This window comes from Micropterus salmoides, unplaced genomic scaffold (genome assembly GCF_014851395.1).
Source record: "Micropterus salmoides isolate LMB-PRFRI ecotype aquatic unplaced genomic scaffold, ASM1485139v1 Ms_hic_scaffold_21, whole genome shotgun sequence".
Taxonomy (NCBI): Eukaryota; Metazoa; Chordata; class Actinopteri; order Centrarchiformes; family Centrarchidae; genus Micropterus; species Micropterus salmoides.
The window spans coordinates 9400230-9416265 of record NW_024041262.1 but is presented as its reverse complement, the minus strand read 5'-3'; the positions used below and the strand labels follow the sequence as shown (position 1 = coordinate 9416265).

Below are 16036 nucleotides of genomic sequence, written 5' to 3'. Positions count from 1 at the left end.
GCCTCCCCTCTGCGCTCCCTCGCTATCTCTTCCTAAATGGGAGTGTACTGATGCGCTAATGAGTGAAGACAAAGCTAGTAGCATATGGTGATGATAATGAGTTGAGCAATGTTTGGAAAACAAGGCCATGTATAAGGCTGAGGATCTGACACATTGCTTTGGAGCAGGCAGTGTTGTGCACTGAATGCCATACAGCAGCCTTAAGGCTACGCCACACCAAGATATATTATTTATGGCCATGCACACCCAACCTCTTAAGGCAGTATTTCCAGGCAAATAAATGCATAATTTTGCCAGTGACATGCCTTTAAAATTGCAAGATTCGCATATCTGGCCACAGCTGTCAGATCAAGCGCACCTTCAATGACACTATCCGTCATGTTCCAAATGTGTTTAATCTAAAACTATGAACTATACAAAAGTGAACATTGTTAATATTTTTTCATACAATTCAACTGTAAATATTTAGGCTGGCTTAGAAAAGTTTGCTTATGTACTACTAGTGGCAGATGCTAGACCTTCACCCCTTCAAATTATTTCAACTTATTAACTTTCAGCTTATCCATTACTTTTAGCTAACTGCTTCTCTTTGCTTCTTTGTTTGCTTTTGTGTGCACTCTTAGTCACAACATGTGTTGTTCAGGTGTAATAGTCAATTTAATAGTAATTTTTTATTTTATCAAATTAGTTGAGGTACTCCACAATTTTTCCACCTACCCACTGGCAACCGTAGAAGTACCCTCTGAGGTACAAGTACCTCTGGTTGGGAATCACTCTAAAGTAGGCTACTCAGTGACTTTTGAAGCACCTCTAAAAGCTCTATGCAGTTTGCTTGCCTCTCACAGAGCTGGCCTTCTTTCAAATAGTAAGCATCGGTGTCAAATAGTTTCTATCTGTGAGCTTTCTGGCCCTCACACTTCAAACTTGCCTCCTACTGTTGACAGCGCCAGCAGGTAGCAAGACCCACATAGCCTCGGACATCTGTTCTTCTCTCGCTGCCTGTCTTTCTGTTTTTCTGGCAAACTTTTTTGTTTAAAGATTCAATGAGTTTTCTCCCCCCTGCCCACCAATCACCTAGGTCTGACCCGTTCACCTCAGGGCCCAAAAACGCCTTCCTTGCTCATGCCGCCTCATGAACTCCCTCACTTTACCACCCGCCACACAAAAGGGGATTTTACACCGGCTCTTGGCAAAATTCCAGCGAGCTCAGCAGTCGCATAGTGAGGCCTCTGCTCGCTCTGTGATCCTCGCTGTCCTCCATGCTGCAGGAGGGAGATATGTGCCGAAAGGGATGAGGTCAAGACAGATGCAGTGCTGCTTATGTACTGTAAACAGACAGGAGGGCAAATAAAGCAGCTCACACAAAACCTGCTTACCATTTTCAGTGTGACTAAATATGCATATGCAGAGAAACAGAGAGGACCCCACACACTCCTACACATACACAAGGATGTGTGCATGCTGTTACATGAGGGTGAATGATCTGAACGAGTCAAGAGCTCTCAAAGCTATATTATAAATACAGAAAGCTTCACACATTAGAGATTGCCCGTTTGTAGTCTCAGGATGCATTTCTTGGGCACACATTTTTCACATAACTGCTCTGAACTAATATCACAAAGATGTTTACTGTCGCTCTCAGTTTCACAAAACAATCCAGGCAGCAGGTTTGCTGCACACGTCTCATCTTTCATTTTGAGGCTCTATTTACACAGGTTTTCATCGTTGGTGCAGACTTTTGTGTCAACATCGATTCAGCGTCAAAATTCTTTGCTCAGTGATATCCCAAAAATGACTCCTAAAATTGCCTTTTTACCAAACTAGAGCAAGTCTGTCAATAAAACATGCGTACTTTTTTTTTTTTGACAATGCCTGACAAACCTGTTAGGATGTGACCTAGAACAAGCTCAGAGGAGGCAAGCAGACACGTGAAGAAGAAGCAGAGAGAGATGAACAGACAGACCGACAGAGCAGCAGGCAGTAGAACATAGGTTGCATAACAATGACTTTTTCAGTACACTACAGCCGGCCTGCCTGTTGATATGTGGGCGCGGGTGACTGCGGGACAATGCGAACTCGCCGTGTGGTGCAGAGCAAATACTACACGAGAGAATACTGTTGCCATGACAAGAGAGAGGAAGGGAGAGATGGAGAGGGTTGAGTAATGACAGAGAGGCAGTTTTGCAGCTGACGAAAAGAAGAGGGTTTATCCATTTGCAGAGTGAGGAGAAAGAGGGAATAATAGATGAGTCAGCTGCTTACAATTGTCAGCGCCGAATCAAACAAGCAGTGAAATTACACTGTACAGCCAGTAGCAATGGAGTCAGGCCAAGCATGAGATAGAAGCACTCCTACATACATGTGCTTTGGCTCTCTCTTGATGTCTCTCTTTGTGTTCTTTCTTCTTCTTTTTCTCTTGCACACGCACACACACACACACACACACACACACACACACACACACACACACACACACACAACTGTGCAGTACACATCAAGGGACACAGTTGAATGTGTTGTCTACCCTATTTCCAACAGAATATATTCTTGTCTGGGACATGAGAAAAGCACAGATATAATTTCTGCCCCGGGAGGTTTGCCTCTCGGCTCGACGCTGGATGTCTGGCTTCCCACGGGGGGAGACGAGAGCGGCTTTGAAATCATTCTAGGTTTGTTTTTTTGGGGGGTTTTTTTGGGTGCTGTATGACTCTGCCTCTGCAGCGTTATGTAGTGCACGCTCATGTTGTGCGTTGCTGACTGTGCTGTCTGTTACCTGGTGGTCATAAGCTCATCATCCACACGCTGTCTAATCAGTGCAGTCACACTTACTGTAATCCTGACATTCCTGCGCCTTCGCCCTGCAGGGTGAATTCATGTAAATGTCTTTTTCCTTAATGTTAAAAATAAACGGTGGCATACATTTGAAACCAAATGCATGATCTAATCAGCTGCTTTTGCCCATGATTCCTTCAGTAGTACTCTGTGATGACTTCATATAAGCCCAGTTTCCTTCTGTCAGTGATTGATGTAACGTAGCAATGATTCAACCTTAAGCCAATTTACAGTATTCTCCAGTGTTGTGAGCAGTTCTTAAGAGAAAGTAGTAGACAGGAAATAATCAGCAGCAGTAATCTTGCAAGGCCAGACGTCCATCTTGTCAAGCTCACATAGGACTGAGGAAAATCATAATAACTGACCTTTTAAAATCTTCTGGCAGCTGTGGAGAACACCTGCCTATGGAAATGGTGTACCTGGATGGATTCAATTATAATTCAGAACTGTGGATTCCATACTTTGGTGGGAAAATACAATCGGCTATAGTTGTTCTTTTATTAGTGTTTCTGCATGTTTTGATTAATTGAATGTGACTGACAGCAAATATAAAGTTTGTGTGCTAATCCTAACAACTCTTCCTAACACACAGCGAGCGAGCTCTAATGGACAGCGCATATATTACGAGTGATGACGCCCATGTTAGCTGCTAACTGGAGGGGAAATGGAAACGTCAAGGAGGTCAGCGTTGATGTTGTCCAATGAAAATATTTTGGAGGTCAACAAATCACTTACAAACTGAAATAATCGGATGTTTGGACTTTCGCTCCTTCACATCGCGTCCATGTTAGGAAGAGGTGTAACACTTCTGAATAAAAATTTTAGCATGGCAGTGTCTGAATAAGTATACAATCAAAGTTTTGTTAGGTGGCTGAAGAACTCAAATGCACAGAGGATATAAACAAAATGTAGCTAACTTGCCTAGCTACACTGAAAAAATTTATAAACGCAACACTTTTGTTTTTGCCCCCATTCATCATGAGCTGAACTCAAAGATCTAAGACTTTCTCTATTTACACAAAAGGCCTGTTTCTCTCAAATATTGTTCACAAATCTGACTACTACTAAATCTACTTTGCCACATCACAATTGTGGCATATAAAGATGCTGATCAGACAGCATGAGTTTGCACAGGTGTGCCTTAGGTTGTCCACAATAAAAGGCCACTCAAAAATGGACAACTGTCCAGCCAACACAAGCAGTGATAGCCATCATGGATATACAGACAATGAAAAGTGTGCCACCCACACAAACTCAAACTGCAACCAAAGAAAACTGGACAAATTGGTGGAAGGCCTTGATATCCAGTGTGGTATTGCTCCCAAAGATTAAACTTAACTTCAACTTTCATCCTTACATTCATTGACAGAAAGTGGATTTTTATTGGCACCACATTTGACTACAAAGAAACTGGAGGATCTGAAGACTACGACTATATCAGGACATCAGCAAAGCACAAAATATTTAAGGCAACATATTTCAAATGAAAGCAGTGCATCCTGTAACTGAACGATTCAGCTGCTGTCTGTGATGTTAACACCGGGTATAGTACATTATTCATGTCAGCTGTAAGACTCTTTACAAAAGACATAATGTGCTGTAGCTTGCCCTCTACTTCACACATATTACCACACTGCTACAAGGTACCCACTAATTTGTTCTCCCATGTATTTGTGCTTGCATCACATTTTTGCCAGTGCACAGCCAATGGGAGCCCCTGCTGCACCACTGCAGTCTCATTGAAATGAATGGGGAAGCCTGCATTTTTTTTGCCACTTTAGCTATTGTTAGTGTAAAAGCCCTCTTACAGGATTACATCCCCTTACAGGATTACAGTCAACAATAAATATTTTCAAAAGCACCCAGAGTGGCTACTTCAGAGACCACTGGCCACTGTTTTTTCCACACCCCCTCAGTAAAATAAGACTTTCATGTCCCAACATTGGAGTGCATATGTGTTGAAGATTTAAAGGCTAAATTACCAAGTGAAGAAGTTCACAGGATACAGGATTGGACTGCTGCTTTTAAGAATCCCAATCCATTGTCAGTCTTTTATTTTGAAGGCACTGAGAGAGCCCCAGGAGCAGATTATCAAAATTTAATCAGGAATATAAAAAGCCTTCTGAATCTTTCATTTGAAAAGTCTTTATACAAATGGATCAACTGAATGAAGGAATTCAATACTCTATTCAATACTCTACGATTAACCAGCTTTAACCTGTTTAGCTCCGGCAAGATCAACATACTTTTCACTGTTTAACTGTCCTTTACATGAACAGAGGTTTAATGTTGGGATCTGATAGGGGCAGGTTTGGTTATTCGCAAAAAAACAAAGATATCATAGAAATATTAATAAAGTTATTAATATTACAAAATGTATTAATAAATATTAATAAATACGGGGCACCACCCTGGAATAGGGACCAATAACCAAATGGGAAAAAAAGTCTCAAAAAGAGGTTTGCCAATAAAGAAGATTACTTCAGCCAATAAATCACTATCATCTATTCTAAGCAAAGATAAAAGAATTCAGCAATCAGCATGTTATATAGAACCTTAAGCAAGGGTCAGGAACCAAAATGGAGGACAATCTCTGTCTGTCCCCACCGAGATGGCGTGGACCACAACTGGCATTAGGTTACATGCTATGGGTTCCAGATGTGTATGTGTATAGATACGTGTAAAGCATGTAAGTGTGTGCGTGTTAGTACAGGAAGCGAGAAAGAAAAAGGGGCACACAGAGCAAGATATATCAAGTCCTGATTGCCGCTTCTAGATACAGTGTAACTAATACTTTATCACACAGTATCCAGCAGTGAACTTGCAATCAACGGCTGTGGTCCTGGATTTTGGTCACGATTAAGTACAGCTATTGACTCTGCATGCAGTGGCAGGAACTGACACGGGTAAAAATACAAAACATCCTAATCACTGGAGTAAAACACAGTAATCATCACTTTATCCCACAGGAACAAGCGGCCAACTTCCATTCAGTGGCCGTGTTGCTGGATTTTGATCATGATAAAGCACAGGTATTGGCTTCACACAGAGTGTCAGGAATAACACAAGTAACGGCCCAGCAGCGTGCGAAAAGTTAAACATGCTAAGCATGAAAATGGCGGCCCAGTATATTAAAAAAAAAATCACCACAATGAATCTTCAGCTTACAAATAACACAGTTATACACCTAATCTCTGTCCAGACACAAGCCTCTTACTCTAAATCACTCTTGGTAGCGAGTATCATGCGCCTGTCCATTTTAGGTAATCCTGCAGAGTCCTTCTTGGCTCGGATTCCTTCTCGAGCACCATGCTGTCAGCGGTTTCAACGGCACAGCCCTCGTTTTGGAATAACGGCGTAAGCCGTATCTTCTTCTGCAGGTGGAAGAAGTTATGTTGTGTGAAACAAAGGAAAAAGAAATTAGTCTACTCTCAACCAGCAAGTTAGACTTTCACCTAGAGAAACAAAGTTCAGTGCTGAAAGGGAAACATCTCCTGTAGCTGCTCGCACAGCAGTGGAATGGCCAGGACAAACTGATGCGTTCTCCTTTAAGGCTGTAGTGATATCATGGCTGCACCGCTGGGGTTTCTTCTACCTCTGTGGCAGACAGACTAAGAGATTTTGGGCTTTTGTGTTACATGTAGGCCGCTTTGTTAAGGCTTCTGGCCTACATGCTTGTCTCGTCTTTGTTTCCATACAGTGAGGTCACAACATCAGAAAAATAAGTTTTGTTCATGTTGCTCAAGAGTTGGGTTTTCAGAAAAAAACATTTCTTGTAACACCACCCTCAGTCCAATCTTTCAGTTGTCAGATGAACATATCTTCTGGCCTTTATCATAAACACAGTATATTGTGTACAATCAAGCTCCCAACAGGATGAATATTGATTTTGTTGATACCGAGACCTTTCACTCAGCACTTTTTGTCAGTTGTCATCTATCCAGTACAGCTTGGCTGTGAAAGCACCAAATAACTCAGATAATTAGACTTTGGTGAAGTGATTTCTAATGAGCTATACTGACCTTTTTTCTCACTTCAGATTCCTTCAATTTCTGAGATTTCTTTCTTTCTTAATTTTTCATTGTGCTCTGACTTTGCCATTTTGACCGCTACACATTTATGTTTATTCTGGTGCAGTACGTGTATGTGCCAGTTATTTTGTTAAAGCTTTGTTGAAATCTTCAGTAAAAACATTCTGGCAGGCATTATATGACTGAAATGTTGTCTTAATTTAAGATGAGGATGTAGAGAAGCATTGTCATGTATGTTTTGTGTTTATTTGCCATTTTGTTTGACACACTAAAAGAAAAAAAGAAAATGTGCTTGAGAAGAAAAGAAAATGGGCTTGTAATTGCCACTACTTTTCAAACTGATTCCCACCTGTATCCAATTTATTGTCCTTTCTGAATGAAAACTCACTGCCACTGGAAATAGTTAAAAGACCTTGGAGAATCGATATGTAATAGTTCAGCTTGGTGAGTGACTGTGACCACAACAGCAGATTCCCACTGCATCCTTTTCATCTTCCTGATGATGACAGCTGTCAGTCATCCTGGTGAATGAGTTCACAGTGTGATGATGTCATCAGGGGGCTGTGTTTGTCCTGTGCTAGTGTGCGTGATCTTTTTCACTAAGATCAAAATGAAACCTTTTTTAAAAAGATGGGTCTGGAGCAGAAAGAAAGCAGGATTATCAAACTGTAAGATGGAAGTAGTACAACAGTTGGATCTATTTTTTTGTTTCTCCTAAAATTGCTTGAGGTGAGGTGAGCAATATATGTATGTATTTTGGCTCAAATTTCCATAATCTTTGTCACCATAATCAACTGAGTGTGTGAAGAAAACTAATAAAGTTTAATTATAGCACTCTGTAAGCAAGTAGAAGCGGAGGAGAAGAAATTGTGGATTGTTTTTCACTCTGAAACAGAATTAGAGTAAATAGTGGTAAAACTGTAGGACAGTGTGATTAACAGGGAGCAGCAGTAAACAGCATTAATTCTTGTCTTGGACCTGCATGAGCAATGGAGATGAACTGGCAAAGAATTCCATTAAGGGACAATTAGCAGGGCATGTTTTATAGATTGGATCACTTAAAATGTTGTGGTATAATGTGATAAACTGCAGAAAATGTTCTTCCCAAAGTGGATATAGAGGGTACAATAAATCCACTAGCACACCTAATCACAAGTCCTAACCCTGACAGGACTGCTGCAATTTTTTGGATGAATCACAGTTCTTACTTGAGGTGTTGAATTGCTTTTGAATTTGGTTTCTTTGGATGATGCAAATCGAACATTTTTAACAGGTGCTGGATAAAGCAGGGGGTGTTAGGGGCAACAGTTGGCCTGATACACTCATTTTTATTCTCCTAACCCAGTGTACAGTGTGATTCCACTTTTCTCACTAAATACAGAGCTACAGCCCAGAACAGTATAGCTTAGAAACAAAGGCTGGAAACAGGGTGAAACAGCCTGAATCTGTGCAAAGGTTTCTTTAAAAGGAGATATAATGTGTTAATTAGTGCTGGTAGTCTCATTTTGTTACCTTTGGACAGAACCAGGCTACCTATTTCACCCTGTTTCCAGTCTTAGTGCTAATCTAAGCTAAATTGCGGCTAGCTCCAGCTCCATTAGAGTGGTATTAATCTTCCTATATAACCAACCCGTTCTCACTCCCAAGTCGTCACATATGGACGCTTCAAGTCAAGAGCCATAATCGTCAGTTTGTGACGCACTAGGGATCCCTTTCACGTCATAGTTCGACGTATTGAGGGAAGCCCTGTTGTGTCAGTTTTTGATGGTAAAGGCAAGTATGATATTTAAGAGAAAAGACGAAGTAAGGAGGTGATTGGGGTGGATAGAGGGCCAGAACCCGGACCTTGAAGCAGGAGAACAGGGTTTGTGTCCCGTGCGAAACAAAACATTAAATGTTTTTATTTAGGCGAGTGAGGTAAATTGACATTAACATTAGTTAACTTAAGTCTTAATTGACATACATAGCTATTTTAACCCAAACCATGATCTTTTCCTAACCTTAACCAAGTAGTTTTTTGCCTAAACCCAACCAAGTACTTTCACGAAACTGCGTTTCACGACTTTAATTATGCGCGTTTCAACATGGCAATGTATCGAAACGTTACGTTTTATCTTGAAAGTGTAACCGGGTATTGCATATTTATTGTTGCTAAGCGTTGCAAAACGTCAATAATTGATGCAAAAGGGCTACCCAAGTCTTTAAAAAGCGACGACAAAGGGCCTTGACCATGTGTCAGACATTTGACGAGTAGGGAGTGAGACTGTGTTGTCCAGACAGCAAATAAGTGTTTTATCTAAATAAATGATTTAAGTCAAAATGCTCCACAACCAGATGCTTATCTGTGGCTCAGGCTCAATAATTTGATTTGCTAGCTTGTCACACCCTCAACCGCCAGCCAACCTGGCAGAGTCCAATTTCATACATTGTTTTAGTCTCTCTGGAATAAGACTATTTAAACTCTCACCAGATCTGTATTTATTAACAACATAAAGCATTTGCATCAATCACAATTTAATGTAAGGGTAAAACGGGGCGAAAGTAACACGGGACGAAAGTAACAAGACGATTTTCTCAGAGCCCTGACTGCATTTGCAGTCCAAGCTATAACAGCACCTGCAGCACCTGCAGCACCTGCAGCACTGCCAAATATCGCATGATTTTGACATTGTTTGCTATTATCTATTGTAAATAGATAATAAATAAAATGAAAATGTAATTTATACATTTTTTGCAAAGATAAAGGACAAATACATTTGCAGTTACATATCAAGCTCATAGTAACGTATATTTAATAAGAACAAGAGAAACAAAAAATCTAGTTGTGTTACTTTCAACCCTCCTGTGTGTTACTTTCGACCCAACTGATGGGGTCAAAAGTAACAATGTGCTGCTTATGTTTAAAGTGAAATTATATGGACGTCGTTCTACATTTGTACAAAATACCACCTGATATTAATAAACCACACCTGTGAGTTACTGACCACAGCAAAAATAGATCACTGTGTACAACATAATCTTTTAAAATCAGGTTTTTCTGAAAAATGGTACTTTCGCCCCTGCTCTCCCCTACAGTACAAATGTGAGCTAGTCCCCGTGTTTTGTAACTGTGGGTATTTTGTGCTCTTTCCATGACTGTTTATGGATTCACAGCAAACCAGTTCACTGCAGAGTGCCTGAAAATAAGGAAACACACCTGTGCTTTGATATATATTGAATTTTCACATCTGTGCGCCACAACCTGACAAAATCCATTATGAAATTAGAAGATTGGTGACCTTGCGCCGGCCATTTTTGCCCTGCTGTGAAAAATAAACCACTACACAGGCTTTCATCGTGACAAGAGTGAACGTTGTATTTTTTTAAAGACATTCTATTAGATGCATAAGAGAGAAGAGCTTCAGCTACATCTCTTCAACATATGTCCGAACCCTTCTCACACAGCCTCAGTTTCAATTTACTTACATTAATGTAGCTTTCATTGAGCCACTCATCGATATAAACTTACATCACAGACTTTTCCTTTTCACCAGGCACCATGGGACATTTCATCACGTTGGGAAATCTTGACTCTTATTATTTCTTCTACACTGCCTCACGTTGTCTCTCACTCTGATGCACTTTTTAATTGTCTCTACTCTCTCTGTCTACCTTGTCAGTCAGTGTGTGTGTGTATGTGTGTGTATGTGGTTTGAGTCGATGCCAAGGCTAAGTCATTAATTAGTAACAGCACAACTTGCTTTACCTTGACAGTTGAACTGTGCTGGTTTTAAGGCCTTTGAGTGCACCTCATGGCTCAACAATGCACCGCTGAGATGAAACAGGGAGAAAATGGTGGAGGAAATCAATATTATCAGGTTGTGGCCACACAACTTCCCCTTCTGTTTGCTACAGGGCAACACAAGGCCGTTATATATGAGCATCTATAAGAGGGTTGAAAGGAGAAAGAGGGAAGAAAGAGTTTGTATTTATAGGACTGTGTTAAGATTGTCCACCTATATTCTTTTCTTGTGCTTTCTGCCTAAATGATTTTGTCCAGCTCCATCTGTACTTCATACACCTCATGTTTTTCTCTGCCAAGCAATTTTTTCTCACTCTCTTCATTCTTTATGCATCCTCATTCCTCTCCCTTTCTTCCTATTTCACTTTTCTCCCTCTCGTTCCTTCGTCTCGCTCTCTGCCTCTTAACTTTTTGCTTTTTAACAGAATGTATTCACTTAGCAAAGGATAACTTTGCCTTCAGTAACAGGAATTTGCAATTATCTGTCAGGCTCAGCGCAGCGACAGAACAATGTTAAAGTGTCCTCTGAATTCCCACAATTATTTTAACATTCGGTTGTGCTTTAAAGTCAGACTGTGCAGTTCTGCTACACTTTCCTGCCGCTCTCGTACAACTCTGTCAAGCTGCCGGCGCTGCCCTTCATAACCATCTGTACATTTGTGGATGTGTTATCCTACCGTCTGGTTTCTGTGTCTCCTAGAGCAGGTGCAGCTTTAGGTGCAGGAAGGCTGACTCATCAATTATGGCCATAGTTGAGAGTGTGTGTGTGTGTGTGAGTGTGAAGGACTGATGGCCTGCTAATCACAATCATAACATAAAGCCTATTACATTTCTTGTAAATCATTAACATACACATTTTACTGACTCACTGTGGTTTAAAGCCACTGGATCATTTCTAACTGTATATGCTGCAAGATGTTGGAGAGTAGACTCTTACTTTCAACACACCTTTTTGAAATCTAATTATTTCTTATTGAATTAGGTGAATACATTACAGTTAATGTTCCAGCATCCAATGACTTTAATCAGGATGCTGTAATTATTATTAAACATCCATAACTTTCTGCACCATAAGGTTCATTTTAACAGGAAACTTTACATACTAATGGAAAGTAATACTGAATGGATAATTGTTGCCAAAAGTAATAAATAGTTTGTTAAAATAGTTAGCTAAAACTAATAGATAAACAGTTGAAATAGTTAGCCAAATGAATAATGTATAAGCAGTAAGCTAAAATTCAAATAGTATATAGTATGCACTATGCTCTACATACTGCACACTGCCACACAACTGTTAACTGTTTATAATCAAATTACCAGCATTGCAGTAAACTACATCAGCATTTCACCTGCAGTGGCTTCTTCCAATTACATCTCATGTTAAAGCAGCAGTTTATATTTCAGCCGTGGGTTGAAATATCTTTTAGATTACGTCACCGAAACATATCACAAACTCTGTAAACTATGCAGGCGGTTCAACAAGTGGCTTAATGAGATACATAGACTTTCATCCCCAACTCAGAGCAATAGGGCTGATTGCAGAGCATTTAACATTTGGAGGATTCAGTGCAGTGACAACAGAGGATCAAATTATTCTGGCCAAATGGCATTTTGAGAATTGTTTCTCTACTAAAAAACATTACCACATTATCTTACAAATTTTCTGATGTTTTTTTTTACCCATCAGTAAATGACAACATAGCATCATTGTGTGATTAATTTAATATCTTTTAAAAAAAAATTAATCTTATTTTATGGTGAGAAATCACTAAGGACATTCTCAGACAGCACCGGACACCAGGTTTTAGTTTGTGTCTATAAAGTATCTCAGATAAAAAGGAATAACGCTCTTTTTTGTTGCAGTTAAACTTTTATATTTAGACTCATAAGTCAAATGTACATAATAATGTAATAGACATGAAATGTAGCAGTGTACATATATACACTCTGGATTCTTTCCAAATGTGTATTAGGCAGCGTGACATACAATAGGCTGCAGCTGTAGAATGATGGCAAGAGTCCATCACTTGATGGCACTGACATGAATTGATGTTAATGTGTCTTGAGAATTGTGGAGCATGGACATTATTTCTAAAGCAGCAGATTGTACAAAATAAAAAGTGCCCTTCTGGAGCTGCTCATTGGCACAACAAAGCTGGAGCTATAAGCCGTCACCTGACTTAAACCTGATTGTAACCTTGTCCTGTCTTGTGTCCTTGCCCACAGAGGGTGGTCAGATCAACAACAACATGGGACCGGGCTCAAACATGGGCCAGCAGCACCCATACCCTGCCCTCGGCCAGCTGGCTCATGTCTACGAACAACAGCAACAGCAGCAACAGCAGCAGCAGCAGCAGCAGCAGCAGCAACACCAGCAGCAGCAACAGCAGCAGCAGCAAAACAAGGATATCAACAAGTACGCCTCCCTGAAGGCTGTGGGTGAGTGTCTGTCAAGTTCTCTTATTATCTTAACATCTTTAAATTTTAAGACAAACTGAAGAACAGAGGAATTTTTTTACATTTCGAGACAGGCAGTGTGCTTGATGTTGCGCCGTTGGTTATGAAAAAACAGGGTGTTGATTTTACCAGTTGTTGTGGCTCTGACTCTATCAGTATTTGGAGAGGGTGCATCATTTTCACTATGAATCTTGGGGTTTCCCTTAGTCTTGTTAGCGGATTCAGCATCTGATGCATCCTGAGTTGGCAGTGAACGCTTTCTGATCCACACACAAAGCTTCATCCAAAGGTCACCAGGAACGATGTGACAAAACTACAGTAGGCAGATTTTGACAGATGTTACCGACTGCACGTCCAAGCTGGACGCGATGTAAAACAGAAACAGCCTGCTTATCAAGCTGTTCATCAGCTTAATACATGTCACCAAATTCAATGAGATCAATTGCCAGAGCAGCTGTTATGAATTTGCTTCACCGTGCCCATATGTCTTTTAACAGTGGCATCATGATTTCATCACCTGAATTCACTTGAGATTGATTTGTGAATCTTTCAGTGTGTCTGTCAGCTTGTTTATGCTAGAGAGGTACCCTGCCCTTACTCAATTTAAAATTCAGCCCACTCACGCCAGGTATTATCTACAAACACACCTAGAAATCTCTAGAAACAGCTACAAGATCATATTTGTCTGCATTTGTGCCCTTTATTAGACAATGATCGCACAGAGCTTCTCTTTGAAAGGCCGTTTCCTGCGCCAAGCAGCAGAAACATTTGATTCAGATGACAAATGTAGGTGTGAACATTCTCTATATGAATGTAAATGCATGTGGAGGGCACTCACTCATCCCCAGACATGTTGCAGTAATAGATTATCATGATTGTTTATGCTCAGTGCTGCTTTGTGCCCTGTAAGCAAGAGGATGTGGTGTAATTATGGGAGCGGTTTATATAATTGCCAGCAAAATTGAAAACAGAGAAACAGATGAATAACAATTGATAAGTGGACACGTCATCTTTGAGCTTAAAGGAAGGCCACGCTACAAGAACATAAATGAAAATGGTGATTAACACTGTCATTGTGAGTCCTGGACCCTGGCATCTTTATTGTTGGTGTATTTTTATCATTCCTAGATAGCTGGCCAAATTTAGACATCAGGTAAAAGATATTTGCAGCACAGCTGTGTTTGATTGTAGAAAGCCGAAAACGGAAAACTGAAGACATCTTGGTGTCGGTCCCGGACGATGAAAGAACAAAGGGATTCTTTTTCAACTCAACATTTTGTGCCAAAATTCCACAAGGAGGGAAGGAATCCATCACAGGAGAGGCAGAGATGCCGATTTCTCCACTGACAGGAGCTTCAATAGATCAGAGTGCAGTGCAGCCGCAAGACACTCGGCAATTTGAATAAGGGACCCAACCCCACTGTTTCTCAACTAGAAAACCTTTCTATGATGTTAGGCTACAGCTTTCCTTTCATCTCACTGCACTCAAAACCAACAGATGGATGAAACACATACTTTAGCGAGGGAGGATGGCATTTTCGGAAATCTAGGAAATCTGTAACTGTGGGGGGAAATAGATGGAGGCAGGTTGATGGAAAATAGGTACAAGGAAATGGCAAATTCAAGCATAATTACTGGACTAGGTTAACTATTATTATAGTTAATATATAACAAATTGAGGATATACTCATATAATATATAATGTACAGTTTTCCAAGATGTATTTTTCCGTTGAAACAATACATATGTTGCCGCTCTGGGAATCAATCCTAAACAAAACAAAAGCAAACCTGCGTGTTTTGAAAAGTCACATTTTGTGGTTTTATTTTGTTTCACACGTTATAGATGCTCTTGCTTAACAATTAGCTTTGCAAGATAAAAGTGAAGTATTTTGTGAATACTTCCCCATCACACAGAGACTAACATTAGAACTAAGTCCATTTCAGTGCAAAGCTGGTGCCAGTACAGCCTTGTGGATAACAATGGGTTGCAACAGAGACAGAGTACATAACGGCGGCACCCCTTACTCCAGAACCCATAGGCCAACTTCTGTTTTATCCAGTGATGATGGTCAGCAAATTACGCATTGATTTCATTATTCTCACACTGGCAGAAGACTGCAACGTGATTTCAGAAAGCTGCGTACTCCCACACACTTTTCTCTGCTATTGTTTCAGTTTGACAGTGACCTTCTTCAAGACCATGTAGTTTAATAACTGCCAGTTATTTTTCATATTGCATTTCAACGGATTGCAAACACAAGTGAATGGTTAGGCACAAACACATCCTTAAATCAAGAATTGGGTTTGAATCAAGAATTGATTCTGGATCAAACTGAATCATTTTCATTTCCAAATATTCCCTTTACTTTAATTCTAAATTGGATTATGGCAAAATCCAAATCAAAGAAGCAGCAATTTATTGTTGAAGGTAAAATGACAAAGCAGAAATGCTTCTGCCTACAAATCTTGTTCTCCAGATTAAGAAAACATTTTGTTTGGTAAAGAACCCAACAAATGTCATATCATCATGAATTTAATCGTTTTTTAGTAAAAATAAAAATGGTTTTGCAAATCATAATATCTGTCAAAATCATCAATTTTTTTATATAGCGTGCAGCCCTAATAACTATCCAACAATAACTTTGACAAAAATGTACCAGACTAAATTCACTGTTGGATGTGTTGATTTCTATTCTCAGACGGTATTAAGTCTCTGCAAGTTGATTTTATAATGTACTGACATATTCTGAGAGCAGTGACTGCCTGGAAGGAATAAAATAAATGTAAAAAGCTGTGGTGGGGTCTGAAAAATGGTTGGAAGCACTGTAAAATGAATACTTTTTCAATTTAATGGGACAAAATGTGCAAAACTTCCAGGGTTGTTCATTTACAATGAGGCAAATGTGTACATTTTGGGTTTGCACAAGGTACTC

General features: G+C 40.0%; 1 protein-coding gene across 1 annotated transcript in view; it reads left to right on the top strand.

Moving 5' to 3' along the window:
- The window catches only part of shisa9a (shisa family member 9a), a 53141-nt gene that overhangs the window by 24019 nt on the left and 13086 nt on the right, over nt 1-16036 (top strand). The window contains exon 3 of the mRNA XM_038734960.1: nt 12871-13083. Within this exon, the coding sequence (XP_038590888.1) occupies nt 12871-13083 (213 nt within the window). The remainder of the gene's footprint in view (nt 1-12870; nt 13084-16036) is intronic.